Raw genomic sequence first — 15954 nt, 5'->3', positions numbered from 1 at the left:
GAAGATCCTGAGATCCCTTGGCAGAGGAGTCACAGGAAGACAGGAAAAGAGGAACCTGTGTCCCTTTTGATATCAGCAATTTCTGGCAGCTTCTGAAAGGAGCGCTGTCCAAGTGTCCGAGTGACACCTACAGAGGAACTGGCTAAATAATCAAGGGCCCCATCATTCTCTTTCCTTGACACAAGGCCCCTGGGGCAACATACTCTGTTAAACAGTGCCAATAGATAGTACTGTACAAGTATTTCTGTGCTGTGGTCTGTGATGTTTTGTGTGAAACAGAGTCTTAAAAAGATTAGTCAGGATGAGTTTGGTGCGAATCTCTGGGTGATGGTCTGTTTATGTTGAGAAAGGAATGTGCTCTGAATAATAAGAAAAGATTCCACTGAGGATGTTAAAGTAAAGGAATGTACCACTGATGATGTTAAAAGAATGTACTTTGAATAATTAGAAAAGATAAAATGGGCACCTGAAGGAGATAAGGAGACCATGAGTCAGGAAATCGTTGAACAAAGAAAGTTGAAAGGTTTACTCCACCTAGATCCCACCTATTATGAATAGAACGATTAGGTGTCAAAATCAAAAGAATATGTATGTAAAGGTGTTGTAACCTCTTATGAAAACTGTATGAATTATCTGACTTTTCACTGAAAACTTGGGAGCTAGTTTGTCCGGTGGGAATCAGCTAGCTCCCCAGTGTTGCATGAAATAAATACCTTTGCTGCTTAAAGACAAAATTCATCTCTGAGCAGTTACTCTGTGCCAGTTTGGCATCATATGCATGAGTGATGAGATATAAATTTAGAAATGAGCCCCGTTTTCCCAACTATATTTTACTGTTTTTTTTTCCTCCCCAAATCCATTTTATAGCTGTAAAACAGCAAGAGTCATATGAAAAATGAATAAGCTAAGTTAGGTCTGTAGGGAGGCTGCCTCTTTCATTAGACCAACTGATACAGCTGGAGCAAACAGACAACCTTTCAGGTATGTGATCTATCTTTGGGTCTGATCTGCAGCTTGTTTTTTTCCCTAGCTGTAACTGGCAGCATAATAAAATACCTTTCTCCTCTTTAAAAACCTTGCTTCGCTTCTGCTCTTAGACCACAGTGGATATAGCCACCCAAATACCACCGCAAACAAATCAGTCAGAGTTTAGGACCCAGAGCCCTGTTTTAGGCTTACGGGATGTGACAGCTGACTGAAAATCAATGAACTGTGATTTACAGAGTGGAGCATCGTAATGAGGCAAGATAAGGCTCAAAGGTGCTGTCTTGCCTTGCAGACTCAATTGTCTGCCTTGATTTTTAAATAGATCGGTTTAGTACCCTTCTAAGATGAGACAAAAGATCAGATTTAAAGAAAAAGCAATCGTGGTGCCCATGCTTTGCCTAGTGCTTTTTGTGCTGTGTCTGAGCCACTCAGGTAAGTGCAATTTCTTTTTCTTCCATGCCGAGCTGCAGATGTTCAAGATTTCTTTTCTGCTGGCCAGTTAGCTGCTGCTTGCAGAGACAGGGGAGATACCAGCCTCCCTCAGTCCTCTTAACACCGTCTGACTAGGAAAAGAGGGTTGTATCAGCTGCTGCCTTTGTATTGCAACCACGAGCAGTTTGGCAACAAGGTTTTATTAACTGGGGTGGTGGGGTGGTCACCGGGTAGAAGTTAATGAAAAACCCCTAAACTCAACCTTCACTGCTAAAGGAAGTTGTGGGAGAATCTCCATCACCAGGAGGAAAACTGAAATGCCTCAGGTGAGCTGATGAAAGGCTGAATGTCCGGTTTATTTCTCGGGGTGTTTTACACATTTGTTTAGCAGACTCCTTGCCCTGCACTCCTGCCCCTGTGCCGGGGGAGGAACTGCTCGCGGCATGGACTGCAGCGAGAAGCAGGAACCCGGGGGAGAGGGGAGATGGCAAATAGTGCTCAGTTACTTGCACACACAGTAACCTGCGAGGGAGCTCTCCAACTTTTGTCTTCTCTGTGCACCATATTGGTAAATTCAGGGTTGCATGTGTCCTACAGCTGCTTCTCTATTTTGCTCAGTATTTTCTTCATGACTTTATCTAACTTAGTCATCAGATGGGGCTTGATCAAAGGAGCTGTTTAGGCTATTTTCTCCTCTTGATATGTCTTCCTTCTCACTAAAAAACTTCTGCTTTTAAACTGTCCTAAGGCTGTCTTACAAGGGCACCGATCTTGTTCCTTCTGGCTTTCTTCTTTGTGAGACTTCTCAAGTCTTTCCCACTCTTTTCTGTGGCTTCCCTGGCAGCTGAGAATCAACACATCCAGCCCCCAAACCAGCTTTGCCACCTCTCTGCTATATCCTCTTGGAGTATTAGGGCCCTGGAGTTCATGTGAAATATGGGCTGTGAAAAGGCGCCGTTTTCTTAGCAGGAGTTCCATACACAGCCACGGACGCCGTGCCCATGGGGTGTGTGGCTGAGTGTGTGTGTGATGCTATACTCAAATAAACCCAGTGCAATGTATTCCAGCATTAAGACAAAGATGGGTTTGATCCTGCAAGTTTTCGGGCTGTGGATTTTTCCTATTCAATGGCTTTCCCATTAAATTTCCCGTGTTTAACAACAACACACCCCTGTGAACCTCCTAAAGGGAAATCAAAAGGGCTGGGAGCCAGGGTCTCTGCAGAGAGTCATGGGACTGGACTGCTGAGGTTGTGGGTAGTGAGTGGGGAAAATATGCTCTTTTTCTTCCTTTCGTTGCAGATGCAATGCTGGTCCAGCATGTTTGGGCAGGCAATCCATTTTCCTAGGACAGACCCCAGACTCTGTCCTCCATTCGCTGTGGTAGAGCTAGGCTATCTTTGGCATGAGAAATAATCCCTGAAGCAAGCAGAAGGGGCATTTATGGTTTCCTGGTTGGTAACAGCAGACTTCAAAGGCTTATGACAAAGCAGCAAGACAAAGGGTGGCCACAGAAGCTGCACAGCAGGTGGAAAGGAGTGCTGAAAGCTCCCTCTGACCAGCGGGCTTCCACCTCCTCAGGGTTTGGTAATGCCACCACCAGTGCACATCCACAACAGAGGATGAGCACAGCCTGTGCTATAACACCTGACAGTAAAGTCATTGTTACCCTGTGAGTAGGAACTGCTAGGCTTCAGAGTTTACAGATTCTCCAAGAAAAGCGGGCATTTGCTATGGCTGGAAGTGGGGGGTGACAGTGCTGCTTGAAGCCTGTGCTTTCCTGAGAAAATCTAGACTAAGTCAGGGCAGGATTTTGTCCAACAGAAAGCTCTGGTGTGGAGCAGGTTTTTGCTTCAGGCAGTTCTTCAGCTGTGCCGCTTCCTGCTGGGTCACTCCCTGCCCACAGCCTCACACAGACTGACGGGGGAGAGGAGGCTGCACTGGGGAGAGGAGGCTGCGCAGGGCAGAGGAGGCTGCGTGAGGGAGAGGAGGCTGCGCGGGGGAGAGGAGGCTGCACCGGGGAGAGGAGGCTGCGCGGGGGAGAGGAGGCTGCACCGGGGAGAGGAGGCTGCGCAGGGCAGAGGAGGCTGCACGAGGGAGAGGAGGCTGCGCGGAGGAGAGGAGGCTGCGCGGGGGAGAGGAGGCTGCGCGAGGGAGAGGAGGCTGCGCGAGGGAGAGGAGGCTGCGCAGGGCAGAGGAGGCTGCGCAGGGCAGAGGAGGCTGCGCAGGGCAGAGGAGGCTGCCCCGGGGATAGGAGGCTGCGCGGGCTAGAGGAGGCTGCACGGGGGAGGGGAGGCTGCACCGGGGAGAGGAGGTTGCACGGGGGAGAGGAGGCTGCGCGGGGGAGAAGAGGCTGAGCAGGGGGGAGGAGGCTGCACCGGGGAGAGGAGGCTGCGCGGGGGAGAGGAGGCTGCGCGGGGGAGTGGAGGCTGCACGGCCTCTCTCTCCCAGGAGAAGGGCAGCAGCTGCCGGGGGAAGGCATGGACAGGGACGGTGGTCTGTGGTCATGCCCTCTCCTCCATGCATGTGGCAGAGCGTTACCCTCTGCCTCTGGTTTTCTCTCTGGAGGGGCTGCTGGGCTCAGATGCCCTTTTGCCTCTCTCGGTGGCAGAGGGACCCTGCTGGGGGCCACCTTACCTCTGACGTTTGCTGCCCCTGAGCTGTGCCCCCCTGCCCAGGCTTTCCCATCGCCCACCTCACACCGTCGTGTCTCTCAGCCATGACCCTCTGCCTGCAGGCACCTCCTGCACCTCATGGCTGGCAGTTTAGGCACAGGTGTCCTGCTCACACTGGGGCTGGCAGGGCACGGGGGGTGAGGGGACAAGGTGGGCCCCAGGCATCACCCTGTGGGGTCCCCTTTGACTGCTGGCACGGCGATATTGACTGTTACCCCCATGGCGCAGGGCTGATCAGCGCAAGCTCCTTTTCCCTGCATGGTGCCTTTGGCGAGAGGTGAGATCCTTCTCAAGGTGGAGTCCTTCTCATCCTTGGGTGCTCTGTGTGTGTGCACAAGGGAAGAGGTGGATGTCATGTCAGGACCTCAGCATTACAGAGGGTGGGGCTGGCACTTGGGAAAGGATGGAGGGTCCGAACTGCCCTTCCCCTTTCGTGGTAGCAGGGGGAAGGGGGAATGTGGTGGCAGGGACTGGGGGAGTCCCAAGTCTTGCAGGTGTAGACCTGCATCCTCCTGTACTGAGGACCATCCAGCTGCATTATCCAGCTCTTCCTGCTGACGGATGACTTCCTTTTGCTTTTCGCTCTACTAGTGCAACAGCCCACCCAACACAGTCTCCCCACCTGGGAGAATTCAGCTTTCTCAATGATTTCCTGCTATCCCCTGCTTAGCCCCAGAAGGAGGATTAACTTCCTCTGTTATGAGGCTCCCTCAGATCTGACTTACAGGCCCTGCAGCTTCCACCACCCCGAATCCTTGTGCAGGGCAGCCTCCTGTCTCAGAGAGGCCATAGAACCCAACCAAGTGCAAGTGAAATCCCGCGGCCCTGAAATGCCCACCGTGTGCTGCTGCTGTTCCTAGCTGCAAGCCAGCTAGCCAGGGTTTACCCCACAGGTTTGCCCCTCAGTGACCAGATCTACCCTGTGGCCCCAGCTCTCTGTGGTACACCACAGGTTTCCGAGAAAACAGAACTCTTCCTCAGGGTGGCATTTACCAGGCTGGATATTTACTACTCAAGAGTGAAAGGGAGCACCTGGTGCTCTAAGCCTGCAGATCTCCCAAAGAATAATAAACAAGAAAGACTGAAGACCAAGAGGCCACAGAAAACAGAAACCTAGTACAAAGTCAGCACTGCTGTGGTCTGATGGTCGTTTTGTGTGTGTCAGTTGGTCTTGGGGTGCCTTGCCTTCCCCTCCCCTTGCCCTGGCTCTGCTGAAAGTCTGTGCATCTGAATTCCTGCAGATTTTATTGTACCAGACAAGAGCTGCCTAGAGGTAAATTAGTCTCACATCATTGCTCTGCCTCACTTCAGCTTGTGCTGCTCTCCACGTCTGCTTTCCAGCATGCCCCCACTCTCTTTCAGATGTGGCTGCCTTCAGTTCAATTGCTGAAAATGAGGACGCACTCCTCAAGCACTTATTTCAAGGCTATCAGAAATGGGTCCGCCCTGTGGAAAACTCCAACGACACCATTAAAGTCCTTTTTGGATTAAAGATATCACAACTTGTGGATGTGGTAAGTGTTGTGCTGGGCTTGGTAAAACATCCCTTCTTTTGTAGACAGTTCTGCATCCACCTGGAAGGGCTGGTGATGCTGTTGGCTTTTGTCTCCTGACATGTGAAATGCAAAGTGATGATCAGGCAACGAAACGCCGAGCGTGATGTGGTGCTGGCGATATGACCTCCTGCCTGACATGCTGTACAGGCTGTAAGACTTGTTTGTTTTGCAGCAAACCCGAAGGTCCTTTTTTCCCCGCTCTTCTCAGGGAATAAGACCTCATTGCATCAGGTGTTAACCAAATAGTCCATACCACTGTCCCTGATGACTAAATTTGCAATTTAATGACAAGGCAGCTACAGGACAGGGGTGAAGAAGGCTAGAGATGGTTGGACATTGTTCATTCTAAGCAAGCTTGTATCCAGGCCAAAGGCAGCTTGTATCTTGACCCAGCTGGCCACTCAGAAAAGACACTAGAGGCATAACAGACAATTCCATGTTCTTGCCCACTTGGAATGTTTCTTTTCCCTTTCCTCTCCATCACTGCAACACACAGTGGAATTTGCACAGGGACCAGAGGTACCCACACAACAGTGTTCTTCCATTCCCTGGCCCCTGGCAGCATCCCTTGTGCCACGGAAGGCAGACTGATTTTGTGCTTTACATACTCAGGACAATATTTCAGATTGTATCTTCCCAAAGTGACTCCAGGCTGAGCAGTGTGGGGAGACCAGCTATTCTGGGACCCCACAGACATGTCTGTCCTGACCCCACCTGCTGGCTAAGCCCTGCTGCCTCCCTGCTCTGGCATCTGGCTCCTTTGGGCTGCTGTGAAATGCCTGGCCTCGGTTTTCCAGCCTCAGGAGCTCCCAGCGAGAGCAGGGACTGGATTTAGAAAGTCAGTTCACTTCTCCCAATAGTGAAAGAGCCCAGGCCTGTGGGTAAACAGGATGATGGTGATCTCCTCTGCTCAGTGCAGGCTTAGACTCAGCAGGCACAGGGTCCATTTCTGCTGGCTGTTTTGAAATTGCAATCCTCTCTACCTTGTGTCACCCTAGGATGAGAAGAATCAGCTGATGACAACCAATGTGTGGCTGAAGCAGGTAAGTTAGACCAAATCAGACCTCCCCTTCCAGTGTGGGGTTGCTGAGCTGAGTGGCCTGCCCAGCCTGCTGCCCACCATGTCATCCATCCCCTTTTGTGATCTCGAGTGGCCAGACAAAAGCAGCACCAGGTCACCTCACCTGAAGTTTTTACTTTACTCCTCTCACTTTTGCAAATGCATGAAGGGGCAGAAAGGCAGGCAGAAAGGCCTCTTCTCCTGGCTTGCACTCCAGCAGTGTACTCAAGCCAGCTATTTCAGGGAAGAAACATCTCCTGATACTGCAAGGGCTGTCCCTGGGATGCTGTGTGTGCCCTGAGGGACTGTCCTGTCCCAGACCTGGAGTTCAAGCAAATACTGTCTCTCTCGCCCGAGCTAAGGTTGGTGTTTCAGATGGATTTCTTCTTCAGCATAACTAAAGAGAAGGGTAAGACCAGCATGTTACAACCCCTGCACCCTCCCACCCACCCCCAATTAAAATCTGTGGCAAATTAATCAGACCTCTCTAACATAACTGCTTCTGGAAGTGATGATAATTTACACAAATGGGGGAAAGGTGCAAGTCAGACTGTTAAGTCTCCTTTCTTGTTCACTCCTGAAGAACACTGCATTTGGTATAGATTACATTGCACCAGTTTAGTGACCTTGTGACAATTATTTTAAGTCTCAGCCACGTGAGTATAAACATGTCAGCTGATCTTAGGCAGAGGACATAAAACCCAAACTGTACTTGAAATGATGCTATGGGAAATGGTTCCCAGGGGTCACTGGGCTGGTGGAGGAGAAATGCAGCTCGGTTTTTGTTCTCAGTGTGGTACCTGTAGCGCTGCAGTGAGTGTGAGCTTCTGGGTGGAGCAGGACCGTATGGACATTATACGTAAAGACAGTCTCTCCCTTGAAGAAGCTCAGACTTCCCCTGGCTGCAGGGAGGACAGGAATTTCCCCTTTTGCTGGGGAAATTTGCTGCTGATCCAAATCCAGCTGCTAAGACCCTACCCTGAAAGATCTGCAGCATTACATTTTTCTCACCTTCAGCTGCAATTGCAGAGCCCCTCAGGTGCACAGGGCCAGATCTTGGCTTCCTTACTTTGAGTAGCCACTTGGCCAGACAGAGGTTACAAAGGTAGCCCCTCACCTCCCATCTGTCCTCTCCCAATTCCCACCCTCTCTCCTTGCAGGCTGCTGCACCCACCTGCCCCTGCACACCCAAACCCTGCCCCTGCAGGTATGAAATCCACCCACTCACACTCCTCATCTCCCTTTTCCTGCAAGTATCCCCAGAAAGATTTTATAGCCTCTTGCAGCCTTTGACAGAATATTTCAGCCTGATCATTTCCTTCTTAGGGAAGGGTTGGCTGCTTGCTTCATCCAGGACAGCAAAGTTTCCTATGTCCTGAGGCTGCCTCCATCCCTCTGGCTGGGTGACATCTTCACTCAGGTTACAGTGACTGCAGAAGAGAAGGACCTGAAGTATTGACTCACATTAACAGGCCAAATCCAAGTCCAGGCTGCCCAAGGGCATCAGGGCTGAGACACTAATGCAGACAGACACCTACCCATCCTCTCCATTGCTGCACGAACCTGTGTGGGGACGTTTCAGGTTAGCCCATCCAGGATGACCACCCTGTTTGTACTGCAGCACTGACCTCCCCAGAGGTATAGCCTGGAGCCTGTTTCACCACTCTTGCTGTGGGAAATCAGGTTCTGCTGCAGGGTACTCCAAACATGCTGCAGGAGGTAGGGATACGCCACCATCTGCTCATTGCCTCTTGGGTGTCAGGGAGGATGAAGATAAGGTGGAAACCACTTTATCTGATCCTCATGCTGTGACTACCCAGGAGTCTGCACTGTAGACATGCTGAGTTCTCTGGAGGCCTTTGGAGACTGTGCCCTACCCAGGGCAGTTCCCCAGGATAACTCAGCACTGTGATTTTCAGAATTGCTGAGCGGGGCTGTGGCTAGTTGCTGCCATTTCTAATACTCCTTCTCCATCCGAGGGACTGGGAACATCAAGGCCCAAATGAAATGCAAAGGGAGCAGAATATAAGTGACAGACAGGTTCTGATTGTCACACATGCAGATTCTCCTAGGAAGTCAGGATGAGCACTACATATCTGTGGCCTCACCTAGGTGTCCTGCTTTGGGAATCATGCATTCACTTAGGTTAGTGTGAACTGGTCTCATGTGCAATCCAGTCCTTGGGGGATTATTAGAGTATATAAGCGCAACAGCTAGGAAAAGGTCCATAAAACTAAGTACAACTAAAATATTTTTTTTTCTTTTGGGTAGGGAAAAGTAAAAAACACTAAAGCAAACCACAACTCTCTAATGATACAGACCCTGACCTTCTGCAGGACCTGGGAAGGTCAGGAAAGTCTGATTTTCACACTGAGTGCATGAGGTTGAGAAGGAATCACAGTCATCATCTCTCTACATGACTCTGGCTTTTCTTAGGTGAGCATAGCTTAAATCCAAGGGTTTTCTTTTTTACCTTAGACATCCAGGTGCTCAAGATGGTAGGACTTGATGATGTGCATGCAGGCAGACACACAAGTTGCAAAGGAGCTTTTAGTGGTTGCTAAGAAAGTATCTGGGTTCAGGAAAGCTACGGAGTGTACTAGCAAGGGTTGAGAATCTGGGTCCAGTGTTTCTTGGTCCACTTGGTGTGGGTTAAGCACTGATGTGACATCCCAGAGATGGGAATTTGGCAGACCTGGAGGAAGGGGAGAGCAATGGGAGGGTCTGGAGCAGCTTGGAAGAAAGGGATAAGAGAGGAAAGGGCCCTTTGAATCCACTGCTATGGTTTGTGCCAGCCTAGCCCATAGGGAGATTCCCATTTTAAACTGCTCTTCAAATTCCGCATACAATCTATTTTCTGCTCTAGTAAGATGGCACGCAACAATTTGCCTTGCAGACATGAAAGAGCACTTTAGCTGGGAGAGAAATCAATGCAGGGCGGGGGGTGGGTGGGTGGAGGAGTATTGCAGATGCCAAGGGGCTGCTCCAATTCGGGTGCAGAGGGATGATTATATCTCTAGGTGGCTGACTGGGTAATTGCTTCTGTTGTGTTAGTGCAGGCTGTGAGGTGACTCTGTTGGCTGCTGCTGTCAGCTCTGACTATCCCCTTGCATAACAGGTCTGTTTCCAGCCTAAGCCCCCTTGGACCTCTTGCAGGAGATGTCCAGGATACATACTTGGGAGTCTGTGCCCACCTAACAGCCCAGGCTGCTGGAAACATCTGGTAGATGCCCATTCACAGAGAACAGTTCACACTAGAAGTTGTGTGCTCTGTCGCTGAGGCTAAATCAGCAACGACCCCTCTTCTCTTTCCACATGTGAACAGCTGCCACCTCTCCTTCAGCAGCAGCAGGAGTCAGGGGTGGAGGGCTGTGCCTGGCAGCTGATGCCAGCCCTATGAACAGTTTGGAGAGTGGGTCCATATCTCTTCTGGCACAGGTAGTCGGCCATTAATCCTGCCATGGTGCCATCCTGGGCAGCTGCCTCCTTTGCTTGTGCTTTCGGCAAGATTTTAGGACAGGTCTACCAGCCACCTGCCCAGGACCTTGGCCCCATCCCTTCCCTGCACCTGGGAGGAGGAAGACTCTTGTTCTCACTGTCTGTGTTTAGGTCTCTATGGAGGGTCTGGGTTGCTGTCACGCTGTAAAGGACTGCAATAACAAGTTTCTGTAGGTATAGCTGTGAAACACATGTGGAATTGAAGAAGAGGGGAACAATATAGTTGGAGAAGAAGCAGAGAATTTCGCTTTTGGTTCATCCTTAAATCATGGAGTAAATTGCCCAGAGAAGGCTGAGGCCCCCACATCCCTGGGGACCTCTCAGTGTTGGAGCTTAATGGAAAGTCGTTCATCTTGTGCTTCTTGATATTGACCACAGTCTACAGCTCTTGCCTCCTCTCACTGCTGCTCTTGTGGGCAAGTGAAAACCCCCATCAACAATGAACGGGGATCAAAAAGCTGCTTTTCCACTGCACCTCTGTGGAAATCTCCAGGTTGAGAGAGCCACTTTGCTAGGATCTCCCCATCTGAAAAACAAAAGAGGAGAGAAAAACTATTCTGGAGTTCAGCATGATGAAAATGGCCAGGAATCCCTCTGCTTTTGCCTTGTTAGTGTTATCTCTTCAGGAATGTGTACCAAATGCTTTATCATAATGTCATATTATTTTTCCCACAATATTGTGCAGGTCTTTCTGGTGAGAGAACAATGATTTTGTTTGCAAGGACAGTGTACAGGTATCAGATGTTGTATTCCACTCACTGAAAACAGCCAGGTCTCCACTGAAAAGTAATTCAAGGCCACCTCTCTGTCACTTGGGTAGTAGGTGCCATGCCAGCTGGCTTTTCTATGGGGTCATCAAGAGCCAAAACCACCATGGGCTGGCTGTCAGAGGGAAGAAGATGTACCACACCCAAGGGAAGTGTCTTCTCCTTCTGGACTACCCTCAGGTGGGCTGGGCAGGGTGGTGAATGTCAGGTGTTCCCCAGAAGTGCCTGCCTTGAGGTTGCCTGCAAAAGGGTGAGTTACTTAGACCCACCTGTGGCTGGAGGGGCAGTGCTTACAGGGATTAACATCTCCCAGCCATGCCTGCCTAGCATCCTCCCTGCAGCTGAGCAGTCTTTCACCAAGCTCTGCCCATTGTGCTGTGCGACGCAGTCCCTCTGAGGTGGGTGGTGGGAGAAGGAATGAGGTTGTTGTGTATGACTGGGCAGAGGACTCTGCTGGCTTGTTACAGGAATGGATCGACCACAAGCTTTCCTGGAATCCCGAGGAATATGGTGGGATCACCGCCATCCGTGTTCCTTCTGAGTCCCTGTGGCTTCCCGACATTGTTTTATTTGAAAAGTGAGTAGCACGGGTCCTTGCTCCCGACTTAGACCAGAGCTTGGACAAGGCATGTCAGCCACTGCGAAGCTTGCATGTGCTGTCAGAAGGCTGCTTCTTTAGGGAGTAAGAATGTTGGCTTCCCTTGTCCTCCAGGTGATGGGTAGGAAGCAGAGCTGTGAAGGGGGTAGGACTGGGGCAAATGTAATCCTGAACTTGGTACTCTTTCTTCCTGTCCAACTCCCAGTGCTGATGGACGTTTTGAAGGATCCCTGATGACCAAAGTCATAGTGAAGTACAACGGAGTGGTAACCTGGACACCACCAGCCAGTTATAAGAGCTCCTGCACAATGGATGTGACCTTCTTCCCCTTCGACAGGCAGAACTGCTCCATGAAGTTTGGGTCGTGGACATATGATGGCAGTATGGTGGACTTAATTTTAGTGGATGAAAATGTAGACAGGAAAGATTTCTTTGATAATGGAGAGTGGGAGATCTTAAATGCCAAGGGTATGAAAGGCAACAGGAAGGATGGGCTGTACTCTTACCCATTTGTCACTTACTCCTTTGTGTTGAGACGCCTTCCACTGTTTTACACTCTTTTCTTAATAATCCCTTGCCTGGGACTGTCTTTTCTAACTGTCCTGGTGTTTTACCTACCATCAGATGAAGGAGAAAAGCTTTCACTGTCTACATCAGTTCTAGTCTCCCTCACTGTTTTCCTTTTAGTGATTGAGGAAATAATCCCTTCTTCTTCCAAAGTCATCCCTCTGATTGGTGAGTATCTGCTGTTCATCATGATTTTTGTGACCCTCTCTATCATCGTGACTGTGTTTGTTATCAACGTCCACCACCGCTCCTCAGCAACTTACCATCCCATGGCTCCCTGGGTCAAAAGACTCTTCCTCCAGAAGTTGCCTCGGCTGCTATGCATGAAGGGCCATGTGGATCGTTACTCCTTCTCAGACACTGAAGAAAAGGAAACCACCTTGAAATCAAAGTTTCCGGGGAAGCAGAAACACAAGCAAGCAAAAGACGGAGAGAAAATTGTTATTGCCTTTCTGGAAAAGGCAGCTGACTCCATTCGATACATTTCCAGGCATGTTAAAAAGGAACATTTCATCAGACAGGTAAGGAGGGCAAGGGCGGATCACAATTTCCTTGACTGTGATGACTTCCAAGCTCTTACCCTTTCTGCATGCCTTTCCCTCTGCCTCTTCCTCCTGCTCTCACCTCAAACATGTCCTGGGAGCTTCCCCTGCTTGATAAATAATATGATTTTGGGGGAAACACATTGCTTCAAGGAGAACTGTATTGTGCTGTGAGAGTCCCTGTTCTTCACACATGCAAGAGGCCACAGCAGCCTCTCCTGGAGGAATTCCTGCTTTTGGATTATTTGAATAACCTTGTCCTGCATAAGCTGGGGATAGACATGAATCTGGAAAACCTCTGAACCGTCACACACTCTGAAAGTGTATCTTTCACAAAACTTACAGGCACGGTCCATGGCAGTTGCTAGGTCTCATTCCCTGCCTCCCAGTGACTATACACAGTGTGGCTGCCCTGTTTTGAGTGGAGGTCTTCTAGATTTTCACCAACACCAGTTCAGATTAGTCCCTAACCACCATTTTTCTCCTCTTTCTGAAAATCCATCTATTAAAATGGCAAATTACTGTGTGCATAAACTATGCATCTCATGAGAGGGTAGGACAGCAGAGCAATGCACCTAGCAGCATATGGAAAGAGAAAAACTTCTGTTAGCACCCTCCTAGTAGCGAAACCAGGGCTTAGTTCATAATGTGTTGAGAGGACTTCAGCAGAAGGATGAACAGTAAATTTATGTTTAAAAGTAAACCCTGTAGTATGTCAACATAGAAACTCCATGAATGAAGCCCTCTGAAGCTGAAACAATTTTTAATTAAAAAAGTCCTTCGAATCACTTTTATAAGTAGCTTTTTTGTGTGTGCTGGGTTGTGCCAGTACTCACAATGCAAAATCGCCGCCCTGAAGGTGCACAATCCGAGCCAACAGAACACTTAATCAAACACGAGCCCATGGGACCACCTGCACTGGAATCAATGCCTGTGTCAAAGTGCTGCGCTAGAGCCAAGTCCCGGCACTTTAGGGGAAATGCAGTTCTGTGAAAAGAAACCCAGTTCATCATAAAGCCATCTTCAAGCTTGAGACTGTAAATTTTCACATACGCACTTAGCTAAAAACTTTTGCACATGCTGAAAAAGGTCTGATTACCATGTGCTTAAAATGAAGGAATTGTTTGGGGGTTTTGAGCAGCTCATGGTTATGAGTGCTGAAAAGTTGATCTATGTCCGTTTTAGGATAAAGCATACCACAAACTTCTAATTTTAAAAACGGATTTTTGGAGCGGAAATATATGTAGCAATATCAACAACGTACCAGGCTCATTACAGTTTCTGTTTGCTCTCCTTTTCTCCTTCCTAGGTTGTCCAAGACTGGAAATTTGTAGCTCAAGTCCTGGATCGGATCTTCCTGTGGTTATTTCTGGTGGTGTCAGTGATGGGTTCAGTTCTTATCTTTACCCCTGCATTACAGATGTGGCTGAACAGCACTTTGTAGAAAATGCTCCCACAGTAGCATACAAGTACAATGCCAAGGGATGGTGGTGCCTTCGAGCTTGGTCTCTGGTGTAAAGGATGGGAAGCAACAGCAAGTATGAGGGAAGGTGCTGGTAACAGCAGGCTTTGAATAGTGCGTTCTATCTTCATACAACTCTACCAGTTACAGATTTGGCTGAGATCAGAGAAGGGCTTGGTGTGCATTTGAGTCCTGAAGTGAATTGGGGCTGCACAATTAGGTTATACGTATTGTACTAGTAGCTTGGTTTCATTACAATAAAAGCCAAGATTATTAGTTGAAATTGGAAATAGTACTTCCAGCACCATGATTATACTTAAAAGGCAGATCTGTCAGTTGAAATGCTACTTTATAAAACAAGTTATAATAGGAACACAAATCAGTACTTAATTTATTTGCATTTCCAAGTAAAAACCACAAAGTCTATACAGATCGCTTTGTGCATGTGTCAGAACTGTCAGTTGCACAGCATGTGCATCAAGAAAAGCACAAATACCTTTTAGATGGGTTGTTTGAAATCTTGACTCTGTGGCCTCACCTTGCTGCAGGATTAGCTCAACAGTGGCTGAACTTACCACTCTGCCCACCTGCTGCCACCCTTTACGGCATGCACACCTCATCTTTCTTCTTGCCCATCAGGAAGCGACCAGGTGTTACCCACTTTTCAGTATTATTTGCAATTCTGCCTGCTACTCTGTAATGTACCAAAAAGGCTGAACAAGTAGGGATTTTCCCCGTGCTCTTCATTTAGAAACTATGATTCCTGCACCTGCTAGCTGACAAGTGGAAGATCACCTGAAGTGTATTGCATTGAAAAGGGTGGCTATGCTACTCCATAAGGCAACAGTGATCTTCCTAAACAGTTCAGTTGGAGGGAAGCTGCAGACATTGTTTTCAGCAAGTTCTGGTTGGTGCCGAAGTGGAGTTTCTCCTGGGAGCTGTGGGGTGGGCTGGCTGCTGGGAAGGTATAACTTTGGGTGTTGGCTTGTTCACGTTTCCCAGGTAATTCATAATTTCATTCCTTTTATTCATTTAAATGGAATCCTTCTGCATGATTAGAAACACCTCTTAAAAGTGTAAATGAGATCTGACAGAAAATGCACAGGTGAAGCTCTCATCACTTTTGCTGGGACAGTGTTTCATTGCACGGAGTGCTAGAAAATCCCATTCAGAACTTGCAGATGTTTTCAAGGCTAGCAAGGGGCTTGGAGATCCAATTTTTAACAATCTAAATGTGAATCTGGTGTTAAAGCTTTAGCTAGCCTTGAAATTTCTCCATAGGTATAGAAGTTAGAAGGTGGTAAAAATAGATAGAGGTATTCTTGCACTGGGATTATGAGTGCACACCAGACCTCTGTGAGTTAATACCATCCCATCTTGTTGCGTCACTGCAGAAAGTCCTGCTCACTTGTGCAATCATTATTAATAAAGACATATTTAGTAAATGATTCCTGTGGTGCAAGTGCTCATATTCTGGTATTTGCTGTTGTTTTGTTGTCAATAAAGTTTAGATTGTAGCCCATTTTAAAAGCCTTGTCTCAAATCTATTCACAGGGGTTGTCTCGTTCTTGGAAAGTCCTTGAAACTTTTTAGCTCTGTGTGTGCGTTTGAGGAGGGAGCATTCAGATACTGGAGGAACTTAGAACAGACCTGCTTAGTTTAGCATATACTGATACATGTCTTAACATAAGACACTGGTACAAAACTTACACATTGACTTTACTGCTAGCTGTTCCTCTCTTACATTGTCGAAGTCGGTTTGTTTCTCTGGCCAGTACTGTGAAATATCCATAGGAAAGCAGCCAGGAAGC

The 15954-nt window shown here is 48.4% G+C and overlaps 1 protein-coding gene across 2 annotated transcripts; it reads left to right on the top strand.

The window, feature by feature from the left end:
- The first annotated feature begins 1036 nt into the window (after positions 1-1036).
- CHRNB3 (cholinergic receptor nicotinic beta 3 subunit) lies at positions 1037-15591 on the top strand. Of its 2 annotated transcripts, XM_040580762.1 has the most exons (6): positions 1037-1419; positions 5456-5607; positions 6648-6692; positions 11442-11551; positions 11778-12660; positions 13991-15591. In XM_040580762.1, exons 1-6 carry the CDS (start codon positions 1332-1334, stop codon positions 14123-14125), a joined length of 1413 nt encoding a protein of 470 aa, XP_040436696.1. In that variant the 5' UTR covers positions 1037-1331; the 3' UTR covers positions 14126-15591. The 2 variants fall into 2 exon arrangements, with proteins under 2 accessions (XP_040436696.1, XP_040436697.1); XM_040580763.1 differs by lacking the exons at positions 1037-1419; positions 5456-5607; positions 6648-6692 and adding an exon at positions 6713-11224.
- Positions 15592-15954: the final 363 nt, after the last annotated feature.

The sequence above is a fragment of the Falco naumanni genome, chromosome Z (genome assembly GCF_017639655.2).
Source record: "Falco naumanni isolate bFalNau1 chromosome Z, bFalNau1.pat, whole genome shotgun sequence".
In the NCBI taxonomy this organism is placed as follows: domain Eukaryota; kingdom Metazoa; phylum Chordata; class Aves; order Falconiformes; family Falconidae; genus Falco; species Falco naumanni.
This window is presented reverse-complemented; position numbering and strand designations above follow the sequence as displayed.